This window comes from Pteropus alecto, unplaced genomic scaffold (assembly GCF_000325575.1).
Source record: "Pteropus alecto unplaced genomic scaffold, ASM32557v1 scaffold115, whole genome shotgun sequence".
Taxonomy (NCBI): Eukaryota; Metazoa; Chordata; class Mammalia; order Chiroptera; family Pteropodidae; genus Pteropus; species Pteropus alecto.
Window position 1 is genome coordinate 3,050,916 of NW_006436814.1, and position 25,646 is coordinate 3,076,561.

Genomic DNA, 25,646 nt, shown 5'->3' on the forward strand with positions numbered 1-25,646 from the left:
GAGAACACCAAACACCCAAAGATGTCTCCCATTTTGTTTCTCTATAACTCACTCTGTCTCAAAACTAACAATGCAGATAGTTTTTGCTAAACATCAGTGTGTTTATTCTTTTTACTGTGAAATTTTAATATCCTAAATAAAGTTTCGAAATTTTGCAGGTATTTTTCTAATAAAAGAATAGCTTCTCAAATGTGAAATGATATATAAAGTGTGATATTCAGTCCCAAACCAGAAATAAGTTTATTGTAGGTAGGTACTCTCTCAACACTTTTTTGGAAACATACATGAAGGTAAATTTATTCACTCTTCGCTCCCTTACTTAGTTTAATTTATAATAATTTTTCATTTATCCCATTTGTAAAAAAAAAAAAATAGTATTAGGAGACATGTCATTATGAGTTTTCTGAAGGCAGCATTTCTATGGACCTGATACAACCTTGAACGTGGCCTCACATAAGTCCAGTTGTCATTATAATATGGGCTTATTTTTTCCTTAAGAGAATTGAATCCCCTTGATATAGTCACTAAGCAGGTTTATAAGCTGCATTCCATCAAGTTTTCACTTGCATAGTTTTAGGTAAATAATATTCTAAAAGTTAATGAACATGAGCCTATAAATTTTTAACAGCTTTATCGAAGTAGAATTCACATACCCTATAATTCATGCACCTAAAGTATACAACTCAGTGATTTTTAGTATATTCAAACGCTATGCAGCCATTACCACAGTCAATTTTAGAGCATTTTTATCACCACACAGAAACCCCATACCTGTTAGCAGCCACTCCCCATGCATCCCTGAGCCATCCCAGCTCTAGGCTACCACTAATCTACTTTCTTTCGCTATAGAGTCACCTACTCTAGACCTTTTATTTAAGTGGAATCATACACTCTATGGCTTTTTCATGACTGGCTTCCTTCACTTTGCATAATGATTCACCCATGTTGTAGCATGTATCAGTATTTTATTTCTTTTTATGGTCAAATAATATTCTATCGCATGGATATATCACATTTTATTTTTTTGTCAGCTTCTAAGTATTTGGGGGTATTTCTCCTTTTTGGCTATTTTGAAATATGCCCCCAACGAACATTTGCGTAGGAGTTTTTGTGTGAATGTTTCCATTTGTGGGGGTTATATATGCGTGGGAGTAGAATTGCTGGATCATAAAGAAACTCTGTTTAACTTTTGAGGATCTTCCAAACTATTTTTCCAAAGTGGCTGCACCACTTTACATTCCCACCAGCAATATTTGAGGGTTATAATTTCTCCACATCCTCTCCAATACTTGGTAATATCTGACTCTTAATTATAGCCACAGTTTTTTTATTGAGATGTAATTTATATGTCAAATTTACCTTTATAAAGTGTACAACTTAGTGGTTTTAGTATATTCACAAAATTGTACAACTGCCTAACTCTAGAACATTTTATCCCCCTAAAAGGAAACCCCGTACCTACCCATTAGCAGTCACTCCCCATTCCTCCCTCCCCACAACCAACCCAGCCCCTGGCAACCACTAGTGCATAAATTTTACATGGTTATAAGGTACAAATTCAGATTAAGTGTCTGATCATTGCCATGACAACATACTTTAGTTATTTACTCAGTCACCATAGTATCTAAACATTTGACAAAACAGTTGAGCAAAAGGCAGGAAGCCAGAGATGGCAGCAGATGGAAATTGAGAAAGGAAGGCCCTTCCAGACTGATTTGCCACTATTCAGTGCTCTGACTTGTTCCGCTGAGGCCCTCACAATGTGGCCAGCTGGGAGGTGATGAGGAGGGCCTGAAAGCTGGAGGACAACAAACCGTGGAAATGAATCTGTGGCCTGAAGTCAAGCTTGTGTAGAGAGAAGAACAAAGACTTTGGGTTTGAATATTGATGGCCTCTACCTGTTCCTACCTGTGTAACTCTAGAAAAGTAGTTAACTCATTCCCCTGAGCCTCTTTCCCCACCTGTATGTCTTGCAGGATTGTCCTTATAAGGAACAATACTGAGTGTAAAGCACTCTGTAAAGTACCCAGCATAAAATGGGTGCTTCTAAATGGTCATTGTTGTCTTTATTTGGGTCACAAGATGAGTTTTGAGTGGCGTGACTAAGAGCAACATTCAACAAAATTAAGAAATTGATTTAATTTGACTCTGAATCTATCTTCTTTTGTCAGTATCTTTTGGGGTCTTTTTAATTCTCCTTTTTTAGATTTACCTAAACCTGCCCCTCTGTTCCCTAACTTGTATTCCTAAAAGCATATTTGCAGTGGCATCCTAATTTAATGGCAGAGATAACATGCCTACTGGCATGCTAACTGATACCTAAAGTAATAACTGGTAATGTCATGAAATATGAACTCTCAAGACGTATTTGCATTTTACATATCTGCCTTCAACCGTAGCAGAACCTTTATAACCAGCCTTCAAACTCAGATACCTCGTAGAGCCAGTCAAAGAATTTATATGCTGGTGGTTCTGGCCAGGATTGCGATCTTTGAGATTGATGTGGACTGTGGAGAACAGCAGTGTGCACACCCTGCCTAAGTGCATTCACATTTAAAAACTGAATTGGCTAAACTACTATCAGAAGAATAATAGGTGCTGGGGTCGATATTTTGGAATCGTAACTCATTCTGTTCATTAGGTAGGCAAATGGACAATTTCACTCTCTTTCAGACTGTATGCTAAATGTCCATAATTCTGAGGTCCTGGTTTCCCTTATCTCTGCTCCTCGTAGGTATCCCAGCTCTTCGAAACGAAAATGTCTTTGGAAAGTGACCTGCAGAAGCAGTAGCCTCTCTTCTTATTCTTTCCTCATTAAGGGGTTGGTCAGTGAAGACAGATCATTCTCTTCTGGAAGGCAGCTGTTCCCTGTGTGAGAACAGAATAAAAGAGTTGTTGATTTGTATAGATTTAAATAATTTTAGAATCAGAAGGGACTTTAAGATTACTTAAAAATTCCCTCAATAAAGAAAGCGCCAATGTTAGTGTAGTAGTTTTCTCTTGCTGCTATAACAAATTACTACAAACTCACTGGCGTAAAAACAACACAGATTTATTATCTTACAGTTCTGTAGGTCAGGAATCTGACACCGGTCTCACTGGGCTGAAACCAAGGTGTCAGCAGGGCCGTGTTCCTTTCTAGAGGCTCCGGGGGAGAATCAGCTTCCTTCCCTTTTCCAGCTTCTCGAGACTTCCTGCATTCCTCAGCTTCTGGTATCCTTTCTCCATCTTCAAAGTCAGCAACAGCATCTGGCGTGTCTAGTCTTTCTCTGCCTCCACTGTCCATGTTTAAAGACCCTTGTGATTGCATTGGGCCCACCCAAATGATCCAGGATCATCTCCCTTTTTCAAGGTCAACTGATTAGCAACCTTCATTCCATCTGCAGCCTTAATTCCCTCTTGCAATGCAATGTAACTTTATAGATTCTGAGTATTGGGACATGGATGTCTTCGGGGGCCATTATTCTGCCTACCACAAAAAAGATGTTAATTAAAGATTTTAAAAGACTAGATGATGACTTTACCGAATGGAAGAATTCTTCCCTTTGTAAAAAAGCTTTTTACATTATTTCGTATAAGCATACACAGTTACTTAGTCAACATATATTTACTGAGCCTTGTATGCCAGGCATTATAAAACTTGGCGAACCTGCCTTGGAGTTTTTTACGTGTGGAAGCCAAGTAACTAACAAGCTCACTCTAGCAAGTTGGGAGTCATGATTGGGGCTAAGTAAGCACATGGCCAGGAACATACACTGTCCTAGGAGGGTTTTGCAAGGCTTCCAAGAGAAATTGATATCTAAGCTGAGATAGGACATGTAAGTGCTAGCCAGGTAAAGGAGATGGGGATCAAGGGGAGGGGAAGGACGTCAGAGGTATCAGGCATACCAATGGACTAAAGCCCAGAAAACAAGAAGAGACAATATTCAGTTTGGCTGGAGCAGAAGAAACGGAAAGAATGAATCTAGGTGAAATAGCAGAGCAGTAAAGAGATTGAGATTCAAAAGATTAGCAAGGCCCAGATTATAAAGGATTTTTGTGCTATAATATCCAGTTTGGGCCTTCCCACAGCTCTGAACAAGAGACTGATATGACATAAGTTATATTTTTTAGAAAGATGCTCAACCTGCAGTGTGGAGAATGGGTTAGAACTGTGTAAGATTAGAAGCAGTGCCACCAGTTAAGGGTTTTTTGCAATAGTTTATGTAGAGGATGCTGGTGATCTGTGCTGAGCCAGCAGCTGTAGGGCTGGAAAGAAGTAAACAGATTCGAAGTTATTAAGAGGGTGAGATTGATTGGATCATAGATTGAGTATGAAAAAAGAGTCCAGGATAATCCCCAGTTTTCTGGCTCAGGCACCAGATGCATGATAATGCCTCTTACTGGGGGTAGGAGTATGAGGAGACAAGGAGCAGCGTGGGGAGAGGAGCGTAAAGGCCGCGTGGCCATTTGGGTTCCTTAGTCGGCTAGTGGACGTGTAGAACAGGCAGTTGGTCTAGATCTCAGGGCTGTGATCCTGGCTAGAGATACAGATTTGGGAGAACAAGAAGAGATCCTAAAAATAACCTAATCTAACACCTTAATTTTTGCAAACGAGGAACTTATGGTTTAATTCAGAAAGTACCTCGTCCGTCTTTGCAGGAGAGAGAGGAAGAACTAGGACGTGCATCCGGGGCTCCTAATGAGTTACCAGCCACTTCTGTGCAACACGGTCCTGCTTCTGCCAAACACGAAGCTCTCTGGATAGGGTTAATAATAGTAATGGTAATGCGCCAACTTTTGTTTATTTTCTGCTGTGTAAATACTTGCCAGGCTCTAGCAGTGTCTATGGTCATGATGAGACAGGACTCGCCCTCACCCTCTTGACTCCTCATAGGGTGAGCAGGAAGGCAGGCATTAAATAATTGTTACAGGAGTGCATAGTGCATAGTCAGTTCTGGGGTCTGTGCCTTGGGGCAACGGGGAGCACTCCTCGCTTAGGGAACTGATGCAAGTTCAATGTGTGTTGGAGAGAGCAATTCGAAGGGTGGTAGAAGACGACCAGGAAGTTTGATGCCCTGGGTACTCTGACTGCTAATGAAAACCTTTCCTGGAAAGCTCAGTTAGGTGCTGCTAGTTTGGGGTAACATACCACCTGCTTCTAGAACAGTAGAGATGTGCGCCCTGCCATCCCTCAGCTCTGTCCAACGGACTGCTCCATCTCCAGGAGCCGTGGGAATGGTCTTTGTTGCCACGGAAAACACAAACATGTAGGGGAAGGGAATGACAAAATATAATAAAAAAGCTATTAGTTTTCTGTTGTTGCATAACAAATTTCCCCAAAATTTAGCAGCTAAAAACAACGAACTGTTATTTCATGGTTTCTGTGGATCAGGAATCTGGATGTGGCTTAGTCTGGTACCCTGGCTCCAGTCTCCCATGGGGTAGTAGACAAGCTGTCTGCAAGGCCTGCAGTCAGCTTAGGCTTGGACCGGGGCTGGAGATCTGCTTCCAAGCTCATTTACAAGGGACTTGACAGGCCTCAGCTCCTCCCCATGTGGTTTACCCCACAGGTCGCCTTATTACATGACAGCTGGCTTCTCCCAGGGTTCGCAGTCCAAGAGACCACCCCAGTTAGAAGCCACACTTATTTACGACCTAATTATAAAAGTGACATTCTGTCCCTTCTGCTGTATTCCATCCATTAGAAACCGGATACCGAGGTGTGGCCCGTAGTTACTGGGAGGGGATCATACAAGAGCATGAATACCAAGACATGAGGATCGGTGGGGACCATCTTAGCGGTTGCCTGCCACCGTCTGCCCAGAGAATGGCAGTGTCTCAGAGTGTGGCAGGGGCCCCAAGAGAAGGTAACAGTGGGTCTAGTCACATTCTTTTCTGAGCACCTTCCTCTGAGATCGCTGGTAGGACCCAGGTTATATCGTGGTACAGACAGGCCAGTCAATTTTCTATTCCTGGTCTAGTTATCATTTCGTAACTTCAGTTATGCTCTTAAAATGTGATATCTATGTGGCAAGAAGGTGAAAAAGAAGAGAATTACTCTCAATACAGCCTTTCAAAATCTGTCCAGAAACCAGAATTCTCCGTCAAGTCCCAGTAATGTGATAGTTATACAAAGAAAAATTAAGAAATTTATACCTCCAAGTTCATATGAGTATACGATTAGATATATATTAAAAGCATGAATGAAGACATTTGTCTTTATTTTACTAAGAATATTTTGTTATTGACTTCACAAAACTCACCTTGATGGAGGCATAAATACAGGTGAGATGCCTGAGGACTTTGACTTCTCAATTTCCTGCTGTTAAAGTAAAACTTCTCACTGATAAGTAGTTTTCTAAGTAATCTTTTGTTTTCTTTTTTTTATTGCAGCCTTTTGCTTGATCATGTTCCTACAAAAAGTAGATGTCTTCTTCTTATCTTTATTTATTTAAACTAATACTTTCTAAATATCACTCATGGGATCAAAACTGCAGTTGATTAAAAGGATATTGTTATTTTTTAACAAGGTCGTTATATACATCTGAGACTCTAATTTGGCAAAAAGCACACAAGCATTTGAAAAATGCAGCCACACAAATCAGAAGCAGGTGGAGGGTATATGTATGTATGTATATATATCTATATTAGCATATTATTTGGTAATAAAAATGAATAAAGTACTAATACATGCTACAACATGGATAAACTTTAAAAACATTATGCTAAGTGAAAGAAGCCAGTCACGAAAGACCACATGATTCCACTTACATGAAATATCCAGAATAGGCCACCTCTTAGAGACAGAAAGTAGATGAGTGCTACCCAGAGCTGGGAAGTTGGGGGAAGAGGAATTGGAGATGACAGCTAACAAGTACAGGATTTCATTTTCTAAAATTGATTGGGGTGATGGTTGCACAACAGCAAATATACTAAAGCCGTTGAACTGAATGTATGCTTTCAATGTATGTGAATAATATTTTAGTAAAACTGGCTTTTAAAAAAGCAAATAGGGGTAGCAATTGGTTTGGTGGTATGAAGAAGCAGTTGGGATACAGCCCTGTGTCTGTAAAATTTAAAGATTACTGGTATAATGGAATTTGATGTAACAATTTTCTATAAACTCTATAGTGAAATGCCTGTCAACATGTTTCTCTGTGCCTTTTTTTTTTTTTTTACTTTATTAAAAGTTCATCATTAACTCCTAGTTTTCTAATTTTCCTTTCTCACATGATTCCATTAATGCAAAGAGAATCTCTCATGTCAATAGTTTTTAGAGAATATTAAGGTGAGGAGGGTCCCATGGAAAGAAAATTTAGCAGTTTGGTTTTCTTTGAGTATTTAGGTTATCACTCTCCTTCCACAGATACTGTTTCTAAGTTTTGAACTTAAGTATATACCTTTATATTTGTTTGAGAAATGACATGTTTCTATTTCAGACTTATAGGAGGATTACATATTTTATATAAGGTCACATAAAATTTGAGAATTTTATTTATCCTTTTTTATCCTGGAGAACCAAAGAATATTTTATATACGATAGCTGATAAAATCAATGTGCTTGGCATGAACAAGAAAATACAGTAAAATTTAGCCATTTTGATATTACCAAAACTGTTAACAGACTTCTAATGGAAAAACAATGTATAATTGCATTTGAAACTTTGATGCTTGAGTTGCCTCTAGACCTAGATAAGAAAAATTTTAATTAGCATAATTAATTGCATGCTTACAGAAATTTCTTGCATATTTTTAGTTTTAATAAAACATGTTGAAGTGTCAAATTTCAAATCAGACTTCTATGAGGCAACTGAGGGAATGCAAACATTGGTGCTAGTTGGCAAATTATACATAATTTAGAGTCTAAATCCCAGCAGTATTAATGTGTCCTAGTTATGCCTTCAATGTGAATTGAAAACAGCCTAGAGCAAACTCTAGAAAGTGTGGAACTTGAGAGACTAGCTCTAAGTGCTGTGATAGGGTATATCTGCCACCGGAGTGCCTGCTTTCACAAACTCAGAGTCAGTGGACATGGAGCCTCTGGCCTTAAACAGCCCTCAGACAAGTGTATATCGTAACTGAGCCTTTTATGTGAAAGGAGAAAATAAATAATGCTTTTTGAGTTCAAGACAGTCTGGCTAGAGGCAGAGAGCTTAAATACTAAGGTAGGCATAGAGATCGCGATGGTGGTTTGGCGGTGCTCATTAAAATTCCTAATGAATAATTAGAGCTCTGCTTCATTAAGAGCTCAACAAAGCAAACAAGCTGTAAATAGGGCTGCACTTTCTGCTCAAGAAGAACGCCTTCTGTGACATCTGCTTGAGAAGAAAATAAGACTATTCTTTCGAAGGTTTGTACGTTGTTGTCCTTCAGAGGCTGCTATGATGGCACGTTAACACGTAGGCGATTAGCTAGTGAAGGATGGTCTTTCAGCCTTGTTTAAACCCTTTCCCTCCAAACAGTCGTGGAGGAGGAAAAGTGATTTTCGAGATGCTGCCTAAAATAAATCCAGTGGCTGTTTTTTAAGTCTTTCCATCCTATATTGACGTTGAAATCACTTAGCTAACACTCAGCCGAGAGAAGAGTGTTACCACTTTGGATGCCTACTAAGTGCTGGATGTACCTTGTATGTCACTTAATTTAATTTTTAGCCATTGATTTATAAGGAACCAGCTTGAGAGAAGTCAAGCCACTTAACCTTAGATCACAAGGCAGCTTGACTGCAGCAGGCCCTCCTAACCACAGCCCTGTGCTGCTCCCTCTGAAGACATAGGCTGCCACCTGATGGCACAGGAGACTGTGCCACGTGGAGCAAATGCTAATTATGCCGTAATTACAGAACATACTCTGACCTCAGGTCAGGTCAGATTAATACTAGTTAAGGAAAAGGAAGGATTATTTCCTTTTTAGTCTAACATAGGAACCACATAAAACAGGTATTAAAATTTAGTTCTGATCCATCTTCCAAGCTTATGGCCAAGATACACCTCAGCATAAACAAGTAGGACGGTTTGAGGCATTCAGATGCTCAAAGAATCACAACATGCAATCACAGACATGAAAGCATTTTTTCTATTATTTTTATAAACAAGTAGGACGGTTTGAGGAATTCAGATGCTCAAAGAATCACAACATGTAATCACAGACATGAAAGCATTTTTTCTATTATTTTTATTGCGGTAAACTATTATAACATTAATTTGCCATTTTGAGTGTACAGTTCAGTGGGATTAATTACATGTTGTTTAACCATCACCAATATCTATTTCTAAAATTTGTATCACCTCAAACAGTGACTCAGTGAGTATTAAGCGATACCTGCGCATCTTTCCTACCTGAACCCGTGGTAACCTCTGTTTTACTTTCTGTCTATATGAATATGCCCATTCTAGATATTTCATATAAATGGCATCATATGTTTAGTGGCTGGCATTTTTCACTTAGCATAATGTCTTCAAGCTTCCTCCATGTCGCAGCATGTATTCCATTCTATATATTCATTCATCTCTTGATGGCTATTTGGGTCATTTCTACCTTTTGGCTAATGTGAGTAATGTGCTGTGAGCATTGGTGTACATGTATCCGCTTGAGTGCTCATATACCTAGAAATATACCTATGCTGTGTACATACCTAGAACTGGAATTGCTGAATCAATAAGGTAATTCAATGGTTATCTTTTTGAGGAACTGCCTAACTGTTTTCCGCAGCAGCTGCACCATTTTACATTCCCATGAACAATGCACAAGGGTTCCAGTTTCTTCACATCCTCTCTACCACTTATTTTCTGTTCTTCTGATAATGGGTCTGATAACCGACCCATTGTTTTGAGTCAGTTTCAGCGTATAGTGATGCTATGGGCTAGAAATTCCTGGGGGCTCTCACCTGGGCCCATACTACTTGAGTTGAGGCACGCCCCCACAGACATTCACTGACCACAGCCAAAGTTGCGGCCGGACCAGCCCTTGTGGCTTTTATTATAATTGCAAGAACCCATCTCAGCAACAGCCATCGGTGAACTTTGAAAAAAATGATTTCTTACTCACAGCTTCTGGAGGGTACACAGCACACCCAAGACCACACAGCAAGGTTTTGGGAGGGGCAGAGAAGAAACGAACCTGGGGTTCTGCCTTTATGAGGGTTGAGGGTGGAGTGCCTTAGGTTTCACAGGTTCACTGTTTATTGGTGAATTAAAACATAAGAATGGGAATTAAAGCTCAGTAAGGGAAAAGCAAGTGATCAAAGGGTCAGTTATCCAGGCCCTGGATAGATTCTGGGATGTTGGACATCGTCAGATATTTTTTATGTGTTATTTTAGGTGATTGTGTGGGAGTTTTCTCCATTCTATTAATGTAGTTTATTATACTGATTTCTTATGTCAAACCACCCTTGAGTTCCCGGGATAAATCCAGTTTAGTAGTATCATATGACCATTTTAATATGCTGAATTTGGTTTGCTAGTATTTTGTTGAGCATTTTTGCATCTATGTTCATAAAGGATATTGGTCGACAGTTTTCTTCTTCGGTAGTGTCTTTGTTTGGCTTTGGCATCAGGGTAGTACTGGCCTCCTAGGATGTTAGGAAGCGTTTCTTCCTCTTCAGTTTTTGGGAAGAGTTTGAAAATAGTTTCTGTTAATTCTTTCAATGTTTGATAGAATTCACCAGTGAAGCCATCCATTCTGCTAATATCTGCCTTTTACTTGAAGAGTTTAAGAAAGGAATTCTGCCATTTGGCTATTTTTCTGTATGCGTTATGTATTTTTGTTTCTCAATTACTGCCTGTTTTTTCCTTATATTAAGATGATTTTTTTTAGTAGTATGCCGTTTTGATTCTTTTGTTTTCTGTATATTTATAAGTTATTTTCTTAGTGATTTTCTCGGAGATTGCCATTCACATCTTAATTTGAATAATACCAGTACTTACTTTCAATAGTATACTGGCACTCTGGTCACATGCATCTGTCTCTCCCCCTTTTTATTGTTATTGTCACAGATTACAACTTCATGTATTATGTGCCTATTAATATAGAGTGACAGTTGTTTTATGTATTTACCTTCTAAATCATATAGGAAAAAAGCAGGAATTACAAACCAAAAAAATTCAATAATGCTGGCTTTTATGTTTACCTGTGTTGTTCTTTTTACCAGTGTTCTTTATTTGTTAATGTAATTTTAAGTTGCTGTCTAGTGTCCTCTCATCTTATTCTGAAGGACTCCCTCTAGCATTTATCGTAGGGCCCGTTTGCAAGTAAGTAGCAAACTCCCTTAGCTTTTGTTCATTTGAGAATTTCTTAATTTCGCCTTCATTTTTGAAGGATAGTTTTGTTGGATACAGAATCTTTGGTTTTAACTATCTTTTTCTTTCATTACTTTGACTATGTCATCCCACTGCCTTCTGACTTCCATGGTTTCTAAAGAGAAATGAGTTGTTTATCTTATTGAGATTCTCTTCATGATGCTTCTCTCTTTCTGCTTTCAAAATTCTTTGTCTTTGGGTTTTGATCACTTGACTGTAATGTGTCCAAATGTGGCTCCCTTTGAGTTTATTATGCTTGGAGTTTGTTGAGCTTCTTAGATGTGGAGGTCATGTTTTTCCTCAACTTTGGTTAGTCGTCAGCCATTATTTCTTCAAGTAGACTTTCTGCCCTTTTAACTCTTTCTTCTCTTTCTGGAACTCTCATGTGTATCATGTAACAGAGTTCTGACAAAATTGATTTTGGTAGTCTGGTTGGGTTTTTTGTTTGTTTGTTTGTTTGTTTCTGTGGAAGGACAGGAGTTTGGAACTTCCTGGTCCATGATTTTGCTTTTTTCTCTCAAGGCTTTTTAATTTTACAGTTTTTCAATCTCAGGAGCTATGCCCAGAGGCATGAAATTAAATTGAAGAGCTCTGAAAAGTACTGTTTCATATTTTGTATGATAACATCTTTTAGATAAGGTGCTTTTGATTTAGAAGCACCAAATTTCTGTGAAGTGATATTTTAGAGATGGAGAATAAAAAAGCATAAATATTGAAGTCATGTAAGGATACAGCAGTTGAAATAAAGTTAAAATCCTATAGAGCTCCAGGAAAACAGTTTGGTGGTTCCTCAAAAAGTAAAATAAGCCAGATGCAAACGAGATAAATACTGCGTGGTTTCATTTATATGAGGTACTTGGAATAGGTAAATTCATAGAGACAGAAAGTAGAATAGAGGATTCCAGGGGCTGGAGAGGGAAGGGTTTGGGGAGTTAGTTTGGTGGGTACAGAGTTTCTATTTGGGGTGATGAAAAAGTTCTGGAAATGGATACTGGTGATCCTTGCATTGTGAATATAATTAATGTCATGAATTAAACACTTCAAAATGGTTAAAATGGTAAGTTTGTGTTTTTTTTAAATCATCAAAAAAATTTGATAGAGCTCTAAGCTCACTATTAGGGATACACAGGCTAATTCAATTGCAGCTTACTGAGTTTTAAAACAAAACTTCCGGAGCATTTATTAGGTACTTTACTATATGCCAGCCACCATGATACATGCTTTATATGGAATGTTTCACTTCCTCTTCTCCATAGACTTATTAAGTACTACAATTAGCCTCAATTTATAGATGAGGAATCTGAAGCACAGAGAGAGAATAATTGCCTTGCCCAGTATCCTATTTCTAGTAAGTGACACTCTCAGGATTTGATCCTAGGCAGTCTGACTTCAGACTAAGCCTATTTGTTGCACCATGCATCTCACATTTTCTGAATTTAAAGTGCATTTGAAAGAGTTATGTTTCATGTTTGACTTAGCATAATTTGACAAAGAACCATGATCACACATGCCTCTCCTCGGAGTGTGCTGACAGCCAGGCTTCTTCAGAACAGTTCCTGCCTGCCATTCTCAGCAAGACAAAACGTGATCAGAGAAAACGTGATCAGAGAAAGGGTGGATGGTTCACCCTGAAGGGAAGTGGTGGAGTTTGGTTGGTTTCAGCCGTTGTTTCTGAATTCCGATTATGACTCTCCCTCCCAGTCTTTATTTGCTGTAGCCTCAGTGTGATAAAAGGGAACTTCAATGCATGGATCAAAGAAAGCATTTTTATCAAAGCAGTGCATGTACTTTTGTTTCCTAATACCTTTCTTCCAAAAACTCAGTGTTCTTAACTGAAAGAAGAAAGGGAATTGTGGATAAATACAAGTGCCTCCTACTTTATTTCTTATCTAAACGTAATTTCTTAAGAGAGTCCATATGAAAATAGGCAATATCCCCATTAAGCAAATGGAGAAATTAAAGATTAAAGAGATTGGCGTACCCAGAGTCACAGAATTAGAAAGCAGCTGATTTAGGGTTCAAACCCAGGCAGCCTGACTTCAAGCCCAGGCTCTCATTTAGTCTCTGATGAATTTCAGCTGCATCATCTATGATTTCTAATACTCACTTTATAATGTCAGAATCCAGTGACATAGTGTATATGGGTTTGTAGTATACTCCATGATACATACTAATATCCAATCAACTTTTCTTCCCAGGAAGTGTTTGAATGCCCATTCCCACGTCAGGTCCTGTGCCCCATGCTGAGGTCACAGTGGTGAATCACACACCTCCCCTGTAAAAGCCGACAGCCCAGGCAGAGGGAATAGCATGAACACAGGCAGAATGTCTTGTAAAGCCACACAAACCTGCATATGAGAATGCATTCTTATACTCTGAGTAACAGTATACAGCATTTGAAAAGCATTAGGCCTTTAAATGACCTTTCTCTCATCCCCAAACGTCCCTGTCAGCTTAGCTCACATCATCACTTTCATCATTTTATCATAAGTGTAATCATTGCTGCTATCTTTACCCAGGCCTTGGTATCTTCTATGTAACATCTTTCCAATCCCTAGTTTGTCCGTGATAATATTTCATTTTTTCATTAATTACTAAAGCTGTGAGATTGCCTTTAAATTATCTAGTTACATCATTCTCCGTCATGCAGAGAAACAATTATATCCATTTGTTATAGTCGCAAATGGCAGATCAATGCTAGATTATTAAGGGAGAATAATATTAATAACAGGGAACATTCTTAATGTTTTAAGGTGAAGAAGGATGCTACTGTATTCGCCCACAAAATGTCTCTTGACCACTACCAGAGACAAATTCTAAGTTGAATAAAACAAGTAAGTGTCAAAATCAGTAATCATGTGACACAGAATTTTTTTATGCCTGTCTAGATGTATAGATTCATATCTGGCAAAAAAAGAGCATTTATACTGATTGAGACTTTGTAGCAAAGGTGAAATTACATGTGGCAGTATATGTCTTGATTTGGCTTTTCTCCTTACCTATAAACATATAGTTTCTTTACCCAGAAACTTTTTATATGATAGAAGGAATTTTAGTACTAATTAATGACATATAATTAGGCTTATTTTTCAAGTAAAACTTTTGTGAGACTCACATGTCATCAAAAGTAATGACATAAAAATTATTTTGAAATTCACATGGAAAAATACTGAAACTTTCATGTTATATCACAAATGCTTTATTAACATTATTTAAAATGTTTTACGACATTATAAAGTGAAAATATCAATTCACAGCATGCTAGTCTTTCTAAGTACTCATGGTTTTGCTAGCATTTACTTTCTTAATTATGGTCTTTATTAAAAATAAGTTTATGTTCAAACGTAACAATATTGATGAATAATAAAGAAGCTATTTAATACTCCAAAGTAGTTCTTATAATTCCTGTTATTCACCATGACATTAGGATTATAGACTTTATTTATACTTTCCTCTGAATGTTTTCCTTCAAACTGAAATAAAAAATGGACTGTCTCAGAAATGCTTTATCATTCCTGTTTCCTTTTTCATTCAAGTTGCAGTAAAACTCTTTTTTCAGGATAAAGTTTGGGAGCACACCGCCTTCTACATGCATGCTCTCGTTTAATTGTCACAGTAATCTTATCAGATGGATAGTAGAGCACCCATGATACAAATGAGAAAACGAGGAGATGAAGAGATTAAGTAACGTGCCACAGGTACAGCTAACAAGTAGTGGAAGCAGGATGGGAACTTAGGGCCACCTCGATTTCTGTGTCATTCTTCTTCCAACTCTTTGGGAATAGGTTATTTTCTTATGTGAGCTCTCAATCCTATTAATGTGAAATTAATATTGCCACATTTTAAGTCGTTTAAAAATCCATGTAGCTAGAATATGGCTAAATATTGTTTTCCTATTGAATTTGATATGTGCCTAAGGTAAAATATATCTTTATCAATAACGAGTATAACAATTTATATGTTCATCCTAAATCATGATAAAAATTTTTGTAATAAAGTTGCATATATTTAAGGTGTAGAACATGGTGATTTGATATACTTACACGTAGTAAAATGATTACTACAGTCAAGCTAATTAACATACATCTCATCAGGTGATGAGTACACCTGAAATTTCCTCCCTTAGACTATTTCTGTCAGTACAATATTACTGAGTATAGTCATTATGCCCGTACATTAGATCGTTACACTTATTCCTTCTATACAACTGCAACCTTGTACGCTTTGACCAACATCTCCTCACTTCTCCCCCATTCCCCCCAACTCCTGGTGACCACCATTATACTTTGATTCTATACATATGCTTTGATTTCTTTATCTTTTGTATATCAAAAGATATTCTTCTATAAGTTTGACTTTTTTTAAGATTGCACATATGAGCTCATACGGTATTTGCTTTTCTCTGTCTAGATTATTTCACTTAGCTTAATGTCCTCCAGGTTCATCCAAGGTGTTGCAAAAGGCAGATATTCCTTCTGTCTCGTGGCTGAATAATATTTCTTTGTATATATTCGTATACCACATTTCCTTTATCCATTCATCCATCAACAACCATTTAGGTTGTTTCCATTTATTAGCTCTTGTAAATAATGCTGTAGTGAACATGGGATGTATGTATCTTTTCAAGTTAGAGTTTTCATTTTCTTCAGGTAAATACCCAGAAGTGGGATTGCTGGATCGTATGGTAGTTCTATTTTTAAGTTTTTGAGGACTCTACATACTGTGTTCCATAAGGGCTATACCAATTTACATTCCTACCAACAGTGTACAAGTTTCTCTTTTCTCTACATCTTCACTGACATTTGTCTCTTGTCTTTTTGATGATAGCTATTCTAACAGGTGTGAAGTGCTCTCATTGTGGTTTTGATTTACATTTACTTGATGATTAGTGATATTGAGCACCTTTTCATGTCCCTGTTGACTGTTTGTATGTCTACTTTTGAGAAATGTCTATTCAGGTCCTTTGCCTAATTTTTATTTGCATTATTTGTTTTCTTGCCATTGAATTCTTTGAATTCCTGTTACATTTCGGATATTTGCACCTTATCGGATGTACTGGATTCAAATATTTTCTCCCATTCCATAGGCTAGGCTTAACATAGTCTATATTAGATTAAGTACTTTGGGCATAGTTGCATGGCTGGGAAAGAGGGAAATAAAAACAGTGTTTTTCTTAATTTCTTGATAGTTCTCTATAGAAAGCTTCTAACTACCATTATGGTTTAAAAATTAGAAAGTAGAAGAATCATTTATGTTTTCACAAATACTGTCCCTGCAAAATGGCAGGCCATCACTGGACCTTGTACTTCCAGAAGCCAAGGGACATAAAACCTATAGAAAAGAATTTTTTTAAAATATAAGGAATGACTATCGATGGTTTAAAAAATAATAATAAGGAAAAAAAGCACAGTACTTAGAATTTTTGTGCCGAAGATACTGCTGTGTATAACTGGGATGCCATGGTAGACAGATTAATCCCCGTGCTGAAGACCTTACACCAATTATTATAAGGCAACCCAGTATAATATAAGGCCATATGGAGGATTCAGAGGAAAATAAGTTGACTTTAGGCCCATGTTATAGGGAAAAACATGGATTTCGTTAGGGTAGAACATAAATAGGCATAGATGAGAGGAAAATATTCCGTCTATAGAATCTGTAATTGCTCAGGAAGGCAGAGTATTTATTAAATGAAGAATTGACCAGTCTGGCCAGAGCAGTGGGTTTATTTAGAAAGCGGTAGCAGACGGGGTCTGGACACATTCTAGAGTGCTGGGGAAGGCATCCTCAGTCGTGGTGCACACACGCTAAATTACTGAAAAAGGGCCTTTCTGAGGCAGACTAGCCGAAGGTATGTGCAGACGCGACAGTCTATTCAATTTGAATATAATAATTAGAACTGATACTGAGATTTCAGTGAAGGATGAAGTTACAATGTATAATGTTTAAATTTTTTAAATTTTGTGCATTATTTCAGAGTTGTGGGCCAAGCAGTTACTCACTGATGTTTTTCATTTGTTTGTTTGTTTTTGTTTTTTTAGAAGTTTGTGTTACTTGTTTTTATTAGGAAAAAGGTTTCGGTAAGCTCTGCATGTGAATTCCTACTGCTCTTCTGGGATCCAGAAGTAGTTCTAAAGTTATCAGACCAGAGTTTAAAAGGAGGAAGCCTTAACTGCTTTAGCCATTTCATATGATAAACACATTTATCTTCCTGTTCAGTTCTGCTTTATTTGGGAAAGCTAGGACCTCAAATTATGGCTAATCCATTTTCCCTTTAGGAGAGTCAAGTTTTGGGTCAGATTTTAACTTTCATACTGTTCTTTAGACTTCTCTCTTGTTGTTTTGTTTTGTTTTTAGCATTTTATTTTATTATTAGTTTCAAGTAATCTCTTTTAACTAATATTCTTAATTATAATTCTGCAAGAAAATGGTTTATATGTGTGCTAATAGAATCATTCAGCTATGATTATAATCTTAATCAGGACAATAACTTGTGGTTTCTGGTGGGTTTTTTTCACATAACTAGTTTTATTTAAAAATTTTATGGTTAGCAGGCATTATCGTTTTAAGGTATTCCACATAGTCATTTTTATTCTAACACAGGCATTTTGTTTACTTCTTAAAGGGCTTTCTTCAGGAGATTCTAAATCTTTAATGCAAGAAAACGTACTGAGTGCAGCCACACGTGCTGTTGGTGATGAGGAGTCTGCTGAAGTGAATGCTAATGATCAGCCGGAAGCCCCAGCGCTAGCTCTGCAGTCTCTGTTCTCGCTCATACGAGGTGAAGTTGAGCAGCTGGACTCAAGAGCCCTTCCGCTTTGCCTTCATCAGGTACTACACTAAACCCTTCACTTCCAGCCTCGCCAAAATTCTGGGACCAATGTTTGGAATAACCTGAAATCCAGTTCTCTTTGATTGATTCTATCCCATCTGTCATTGGTGAGCCCAGGAGTGAGTGACCTTAGATCAGTGGCTGGTGGGAAATGTGCATATTACTAACTATAGTTCAAACAATTGCGAACTTCTTGTATATAGTGAATAAACTGTGTGCAAATAAGAGTCAGTGTTGCAAGTGCTTAGTGAGCACCAATAAGGTATCAAAACAGCACTGGACACTGGGGAAACAAAAATTACTCAACAGGGTATGCTTTTAAGAGAGCCACTGTGGAATAGGAGAAACAGTTATGTAGATAAATAATTGTAGAATTCTCTATTAAGTGTAGCAGTAGACATGTTTAATGTTCAGCAAAGCACAAAATGCTTGATTATTTTTGTCCTGTAGGCATTAATTAAGTCCAAAGCAGATGACTCTTGAGCTGAGATTTTGTAGATGTGTAGGCACTCACTAGATGAATCAAGTGAGCTTGTACAGGAAGGGAGACCAGCCTGTGCAGAGGCATGGCTGCGATGTTGTTGAAGATTAAAATGGAAATGAGATTGGAGAGCTGGTGACTTTAAGGCCTTTTAGGGGCTGAGAATTTTTAATTATGGGAATGCAAAATCAAATTTTAATTTTAGAAAAATAACTCTTAAGACGGGGAGGGCAAGTTAAAGGATGGAGAGACTGAGTGGCCTTTAGGACAGTGATGGGGAAGCTTTTTTACACAAGAGCTAATTCAGAAAAAATTGAGATATTTATGAGCTGCATTGTATTTTTCCTTAAAATAACTAGAATATGGGAATGGAAGAAAGCTTTGCTTTCTATTTCATTTACTTATGTTTCATTTTAACTTTTGCAATGAGTAGTGAGTACTTTTAAAAATTAAATAACTTCTGTCTCAAGGCAGGAAAATGTATATTCTTATAAATTTATAGGACTTTCTTTGTGAACTTGAAGAAGGCCTTTGAGAATATGAGTACTGCTTTTTGATCTCTAAAATGTTTCTAACTTGCCATAGTTGAGAAGCACCAACACCAAGGCAGCTTTCTAACCTTTCAGCCTTCCTCGTATTTGTACAGTGAGTCGGCTTTTAAAGGATATTCACACTTAGTTATTTCATCCTCCAAATAACCTAGGGAGCATAGTGGTGGTTTGGAGTCGTACATGTGAGACATGCATGGAAAACTATGCCAAAAAAAAAAAAGAAAGAAAGAAAGAAAAACGTAACTCCAGCGAAAACAGAAAGTTTTCAGGAAAGGAAAAATACTAAAATTTTGGCTCATAATAAGGTAAACATTAAATATTAATCTACCCATTACTACAGAATAACAATATGGGATAGGTGAGTGAGAGAGTTATGTGTGTTTATAGGATTGGGAGAGGGGAGAATCAAAGAATTCAATCCTCATCTTCTACTGAAACTGAAAAACTAAGAAATAGCAAATACAAACATAATGTTTAGAGACGGAAGTTTAAAAAATAAAAAACAGGTAAAAAAAAAAAATCTAAGTGCTTGCCCCTGAAGGAAGGTATAGGACAAGAGGAACAGAGGCTTTCTTAACACACCTTAAAGAATTATTTGACTCCTTAAACCATCTATTTTTGTAATTTTGATAAAAATAAGAACTAAAAATAGACATTTATAATTCAAGCATAAGGTGAAAAAGGCATCCAGGTTAATGGTGACAGTGGAGAGGGATGACTTCTACTCTGTATCTTGAACTTCTGGTTCAGACTCAAAAGCCATTTTAAGCACTTACTGCTATGTGCTGGGCACTATGCTATATATACATTCTCACCTGATCCTTATGGCATTTATCTCATAGAGTTGCAGGTATTATTGCCCCTATTTTATAGATAAGGAAGCTGAGGCTTGAGTCATGAAATGACACATCCGAGGTCACACAGTTGGTAATGGCAGAGCTTGGACAAGAATACAGTTTCAGGTAATTCACCTCCAAGCCCCACCTTCTTTCTGCTCTACCAGGCTACCTCCCAGATTTAGACACATGGGAGACATCGAAGAAAATCACATCTTCTTTTGCCCTGCGAGACTTACCAGAGTTAGGTTTTTATGGGGAAAATATCCTGCATATTTATTTTTCAAGCTGTCTTCTCACTGGAAATGCCTTTTACTTCTGAGGCATTGGGTTTTATGATCCTGTACTCATGGTCGCATTTATGATATTGGAACTGCCACCCGAATTCTAATTGAAATTTATATTTCTGTAGTGCCAGAAAATCTGGTTCCAAATAGGTCTGGACCTCGTCAATACTTCTTTAATGAGAGTTATTTATAAATAAATATATCTTTTGATACACAAACACAAAAAGACAAGGAGACAAGCTTTGAAGAGCCAGACATTAATCTTGATGGGCAACCTAAAACTTTATCTCCTGTCATGGATGGTGGGAAATCTATGCCACGCCATAGATTTTTCACTGGAAGTTTGTGGGTGAAATGCCATCACTGATTTCTGTTAGATGTCATGGAGCCTGCTGGTGTACGAGCTCATGAGAGCCATATTCAGCGATGTTCGTCATGTTGGTAGCTTGAAATCAGACACGATGGCAGTATTGACAACACAAAAGTGAGCAAACACCACCAAAAAAATGTTAACCTTTGTAGAGAAAAGCTGTCTTTCTCTCCCTAACACTCTAGAGCCAATTGGTAAACATTTATCAGCACACCACTGGTTACAGTATACGGAATTCTCATTTCTCAGGTAAAAAATAAAAAAATTTGTTGCATATCGACAATTTGATTTGGTTCAAACTAGTACTATAATAATAGTATTAGAACAATGAGCTGATAAAATCCAAGCAGACTCTTGAAAATCAATTCATCCTTCATAAAGTCCTCAGAGTAGAAAATATAGAATCAAACTTTAGGTTAAACTAAAAATTTACAAAAATGTATCCAGTCATCTATATGGTTCATGAAAATGTATTATGTCTATGGAATAAATTTTAAGCTAGGCATATATTTTCCTTTAAAAGTATGTTCTTTCCTCTGTGGGATTTGGAAAAGCCATTCCTTTTTATTGCTGGTTTATACGTTTGACAAATAGCTTATTGCTCTTTGCACTGGCAGCTACCTGGAAAAGGGAGATCTATAAGTGGAACATCTTTTTTTTTTTTTTTTTTTTTTTTAAACTAGAGATTTAGAAGGAATCAGTGGAAACTGTTTGAAAAGTGTAAAGTACTTATACGAACTATTCGAATATGACACTGTCAGCTTTTGCAGATACTTCTCAAAAAATAATTTCAGTTTTACGGTTCTATTTATAAATGTTGTATCTAAATAAAGATCTAAGTAAGAGATCCAAATTTTTTAGAATTAAAGAATCTTTAAATTTAAAGATGCCTTGAATGAATCTGGTAAGTGACAAGCCTTGACTGGGACCAGATTCTGACCCTCTGGACACCCCCGCTACTCCCATCCGGTGCCCTTTATACTGTGCAGCATTTTGTGTATATCTCCAAACATATTGCTCAACTCTTAGCACTTGGCCTGGTCTTTTCTGTAATATCAAAACAACCAGAAGTCAGTGTCCCATGAGGTAGTTTGTGAAATAGAAATGAAATGAATGGGGTTTTAAGGTCTCATGTGACACGACATAGTTCACCTTCTTAATGGACAATAAACAAAGTCGTTCTCTTACTTGTATTATATCTTCATATCCTTTGTAGTATTTTCCTCATTCTGAGTTCATCTAAGCTTTAATGAATCAGTGAAGTTTGCTTTGACTTGAAATAGAATAGGATGAATGAGGTTGTATTAAAACCAAAGAATGTTTATGTTTGCTTTGCAGGCAGTTTTCTTCTATCTGATAAATATAGTTAAATAGTTTTCTAAGTTTGATATTAAAGACTTTCAATTTCAAGGTCTTGATTTCTTCCAAATTTGGTTTTTCATCCAAATGTTAATTTAATTTCCTGTTTTTTATTTGTTTTTAACAGATAGCAGAGTCCTATTTCCAGGAGGAGGACTGTATCCTTTTCTTAATTACAGGAAGAAATTCATAAACTCTTAAAAAACTGCTCATTTTTTTTTAAATCGAGATTTACATACAATAAAAATATATAGATCTGTCATTTTCGATGGGATTTAACAGTTGTAGGCACCCAGGTAATCACCCCGGAAAGCAAGACGTAGGAAGTTTCTATTATGCCATAAAATTCTCTAGAACACCCAAGTTTGACCTTCCATCAATAAGGCCTGATTTTACCAAAATCTAAATATTTGTGTGGTGGGGTGCATATTACCAAAAATATATAATTTTAAAATCCAGTGGAATTTATTTATTTATTTATTTTTAATTAAAGAGACGTGCAAGTCAAATAATAGTCATATGGTAGAGCCCGTCAAGCATATTGTACGTAGTAGGTCTCATGACTGCATTACAGCCGTATATGTATCTTCACTCGTAATAAATAGAATAAATGTGGTCAAGTTGGACTGTGTGTTAATTTTTGTATAGGAAAGATTTCTTCCATCAGTTTTTCAATTTCCCTTTTTGTAAATGGCTTTTCTTTTTGAAGGATGGCCCAGTATAAACTCTTTAAAAAGACTGTATTGCAAGCATCTGTTTTTCCCAATTATGAGATTTCTTTTTCCTCCTACCCTCGTCGTCTTTCACCACACCTCTAGGCAGATTGAGAGATAAACAAACTGGTAACAACCTCAGACGATGGCAGTTTATTCTTAAGTGTGCAGAAAATCTAAATCTGGTGGAACTGAAGCTAAAACCCTTTTTTTTTTTTTTTTAACCAAATAACGAGTGTGATGTAGTACATGCAGACCAGCATCAGCATCTCCGGGAACTTCTTAGAAATGGAAATTCATGAGCCTTAGAATCAGAGCTTCTGGGGATCAGCCCCATGAATCTGTATTTTAGCAAGTTTTTTAGATAATTTTTATATTCAGTAAAGTGAAAAACATTGGTATACTTTAAGTCATGGGTAGAAGAAAATGAAAGTAATTGTCCCTTCTTCTCCCTGGACTAGTTTATGGTTCCTGGCATATCTTTAAAACTACAGACAAGAGAGAGAACTGAACCTCTGGGCGATTTTGGGAAGGACAAAGAGCTACAGAGTGAGGTTTTCTCTTCTTATCTGGGTCAACATTTAGAACATGGCCCAAAGGAAAGTAGAGAGTTGGACAGTTTATCGCAACCTCATATGGTGCTAAATGTGTGATGCAGATGGAGAAGGCAGAAGTTTATGAGAAAATCTACAAAAAGGTAAAGTCACATAATTATTGTGGCAAGTTAATTAAATTTTTATAGAAGATCTATATAATGTTTCGCTCTGTCCTTGTTTAGGCATATAATCCTTTAGTTTTGTGGGAGAAAAGCATTCACTGAGATAAGTAAAGGATCAAGGTGAGTTGAAATCAGAAACAGTTTGACAAGAGGATAACATAGTTGCTTGACAGAAAGTAATTTAAGGAGAGGGGGAAAAAAGGGGAAACATTCCAGGCTTCCGTGTGGGTCCTCTGTCCCAGTAAATTGTGTTTCATCAACTGCTAAACATATATTATTGGTAAGCAGACATTTCTTGATCATTCAAACTTTCTTTTAGTTTCTACTATTTGCTTATAGGATTGAACCCAGGTAGCTACAGCATAATATGCTACATTAAAATGTATCTACTTCAGAACCAAGAAACCTTGAGATTTGTTTAAAATTTGAAAATATTTAGAGTCCTCTCATTTTTTGGTAAGCTTCAAATTTCTCAGTTTATATAGGACATTGTTCTTCAAACATGGGGCTAAATGTAAATAGCCTAGATTTCTATTTTCCTCACATTTTCTGTTCAGATGAGAAAGCAATGAAATTCATTCAGCTTGAACGACTGTATCACGAGCAATTGCTCGCAAACCTTTCTGCCATTCAAGAACAATGGGGTGAGTACAGATTAACATAGAATGTGGAATTATCATTAATCTAACAAGGTGCTATTTAGAAAGTTCACATATTTGACTGGGTTTTGTAACTCAGAAAATAAATGTTTCTACAGTCAAGTTAATGTTGCAAAGAAAGTAGCATTTTTACCACAATATGTCATTGTGAGAAAATCTTTCTCTTTGTATTTTGTTCTTCATATCAGTGCCAACAAGAGAACTCTTGCAACTATTTGCATTTCTTCTGATCCTTTTGCATGCCCTACTGGCTAATTTAGTCTCTGGGATAATATTCACTTACATCGAAAAGTAGTCACTTAGCTATTTCTAACCGTGTTAACTTTTGGGTTGTTTGAGAAGATAATTTTGCTGCTAATCTTAATCAGTGGTGCCAGTTAACTATTTTTTCCCTCCTAAATAGGATTTGTAATAGTCAGTGACTAACAAATATTTTAAATTTAGAAACAAAATGGAAAACTGTACAACCACATACAGTCACATCTCTAAGGAATTCAGAAAAGGGATTTAATGGTGAAGATTTTGAACGGCTTACTAAATTTTGCACAACGCATCAAGAGTAAGTATTTCGATACTGGATTAGAATGCGTTGGAATAGAATATTGAAGAACCATTGTAGCACTGAATATTTGAAATACAAGTACCATTTCTTTACTTGTTTTGTTAATATTTTCAACTGGAGAAACTAAACCGGATAAAATCAAATGTTTAGGTTCCTTTCTCAGCTTTTATGTTTCTTATATTGAACTCAGTAAATGGTCAGCTTTACATAAGTTCAAAATACCTTCCAATTAGAAAATTTTAAATATAATTTCTAATTTCGATCTCTTTTTGATTAGAGATTAAACTATTCAGATGGAAAAAATGCATATTAGGATTTTTTGTTATAGTTATTTGCCAATGTTTGTATGTTGTAGTAAAAATGCATCTTTAAAAACAGTCTAATACTGCAAAGCAAATGTAGTATAGTATTTAACCAAAATACGGCAGATAATTTTTAATTGTTTGATTTGTATCAAAGAGTTAGGCTGTTAAAACTAAATTATAGTAATAATAAAGCACTTAAATATTTTTTCAGTTCATTATTTGAAGACAGAATTCTGAAGGTGAGAGGACATGGTAATGATTAAACCAGTGCAGATCCCAGATGAACATCATAAGTCCTCAATAACTCTGAAAGACTCCTTTCTGTTGCTAACTTTTTCTCTTTTTCCGTCAAAATCACAAAGAGTAAACTAAAACTATTTGTTAATGATAGAACAGACACAAGTAACTGTTTCTTAGCTTATGGAGCAGATAGAGAATTGCTTTTGCATCTGATTATTTTGCAGACCAGCCTCTGAAGAATGATTCTAGGTTCAGTAATGATACTCATTCAACTCTAGTGATGATAATTTTCTTTTGAGTCTTTTAAACAGTATTTTTAGCAATTCTGCATTAAAACCTAATTTCTTAACCTTTAGGTTAACTTTCAATTTCACAGAGTTTTAAAATAATGGGATCTTTTAAAATAAATAAAAGAGATTGTTTTCTTGCTTTGAAAATATTAATGTAGACACTTTCC

At 36.7% G+C, this 25,646-nt stretch overlaps 1 protein-coding gene across 2 annotated transcripts in view; it reads left to right on the plus strand.

Moving 5' to 3' along the window:
• CNST (consortin, connexin sorting protein) overlaps positions 1 to 25,646 on the plus strand; it is an 89,111-nt gene that overhangs the window by 38,951 nt on the left and 24,514 nt on the right. For both annotated transcript variants that reach the window (XM_006914266.3, XM_025048501.1), the window contains exons 3-6: positions 17,902 to 18,107; positions 22,120 to 22,150; positions 23,981 to 24,067; positions 24,527 to 24,641. In XM_006914266.3, coding sequence (XP_006914328.1) covers positions 17,902 to 18,107; positions 22,120 to 22,150; positions 23,981 to 24,067; positions 24,527 to 24,641 — 439 coding nt within the window. The remainder of the gene's footprint in view (positions 1 to 17,901; positions 18,108 to 22,119; positions 22,151 to 23,980; positions 24,068 to 24,526; positions 24,642 to 25,646) is intronic.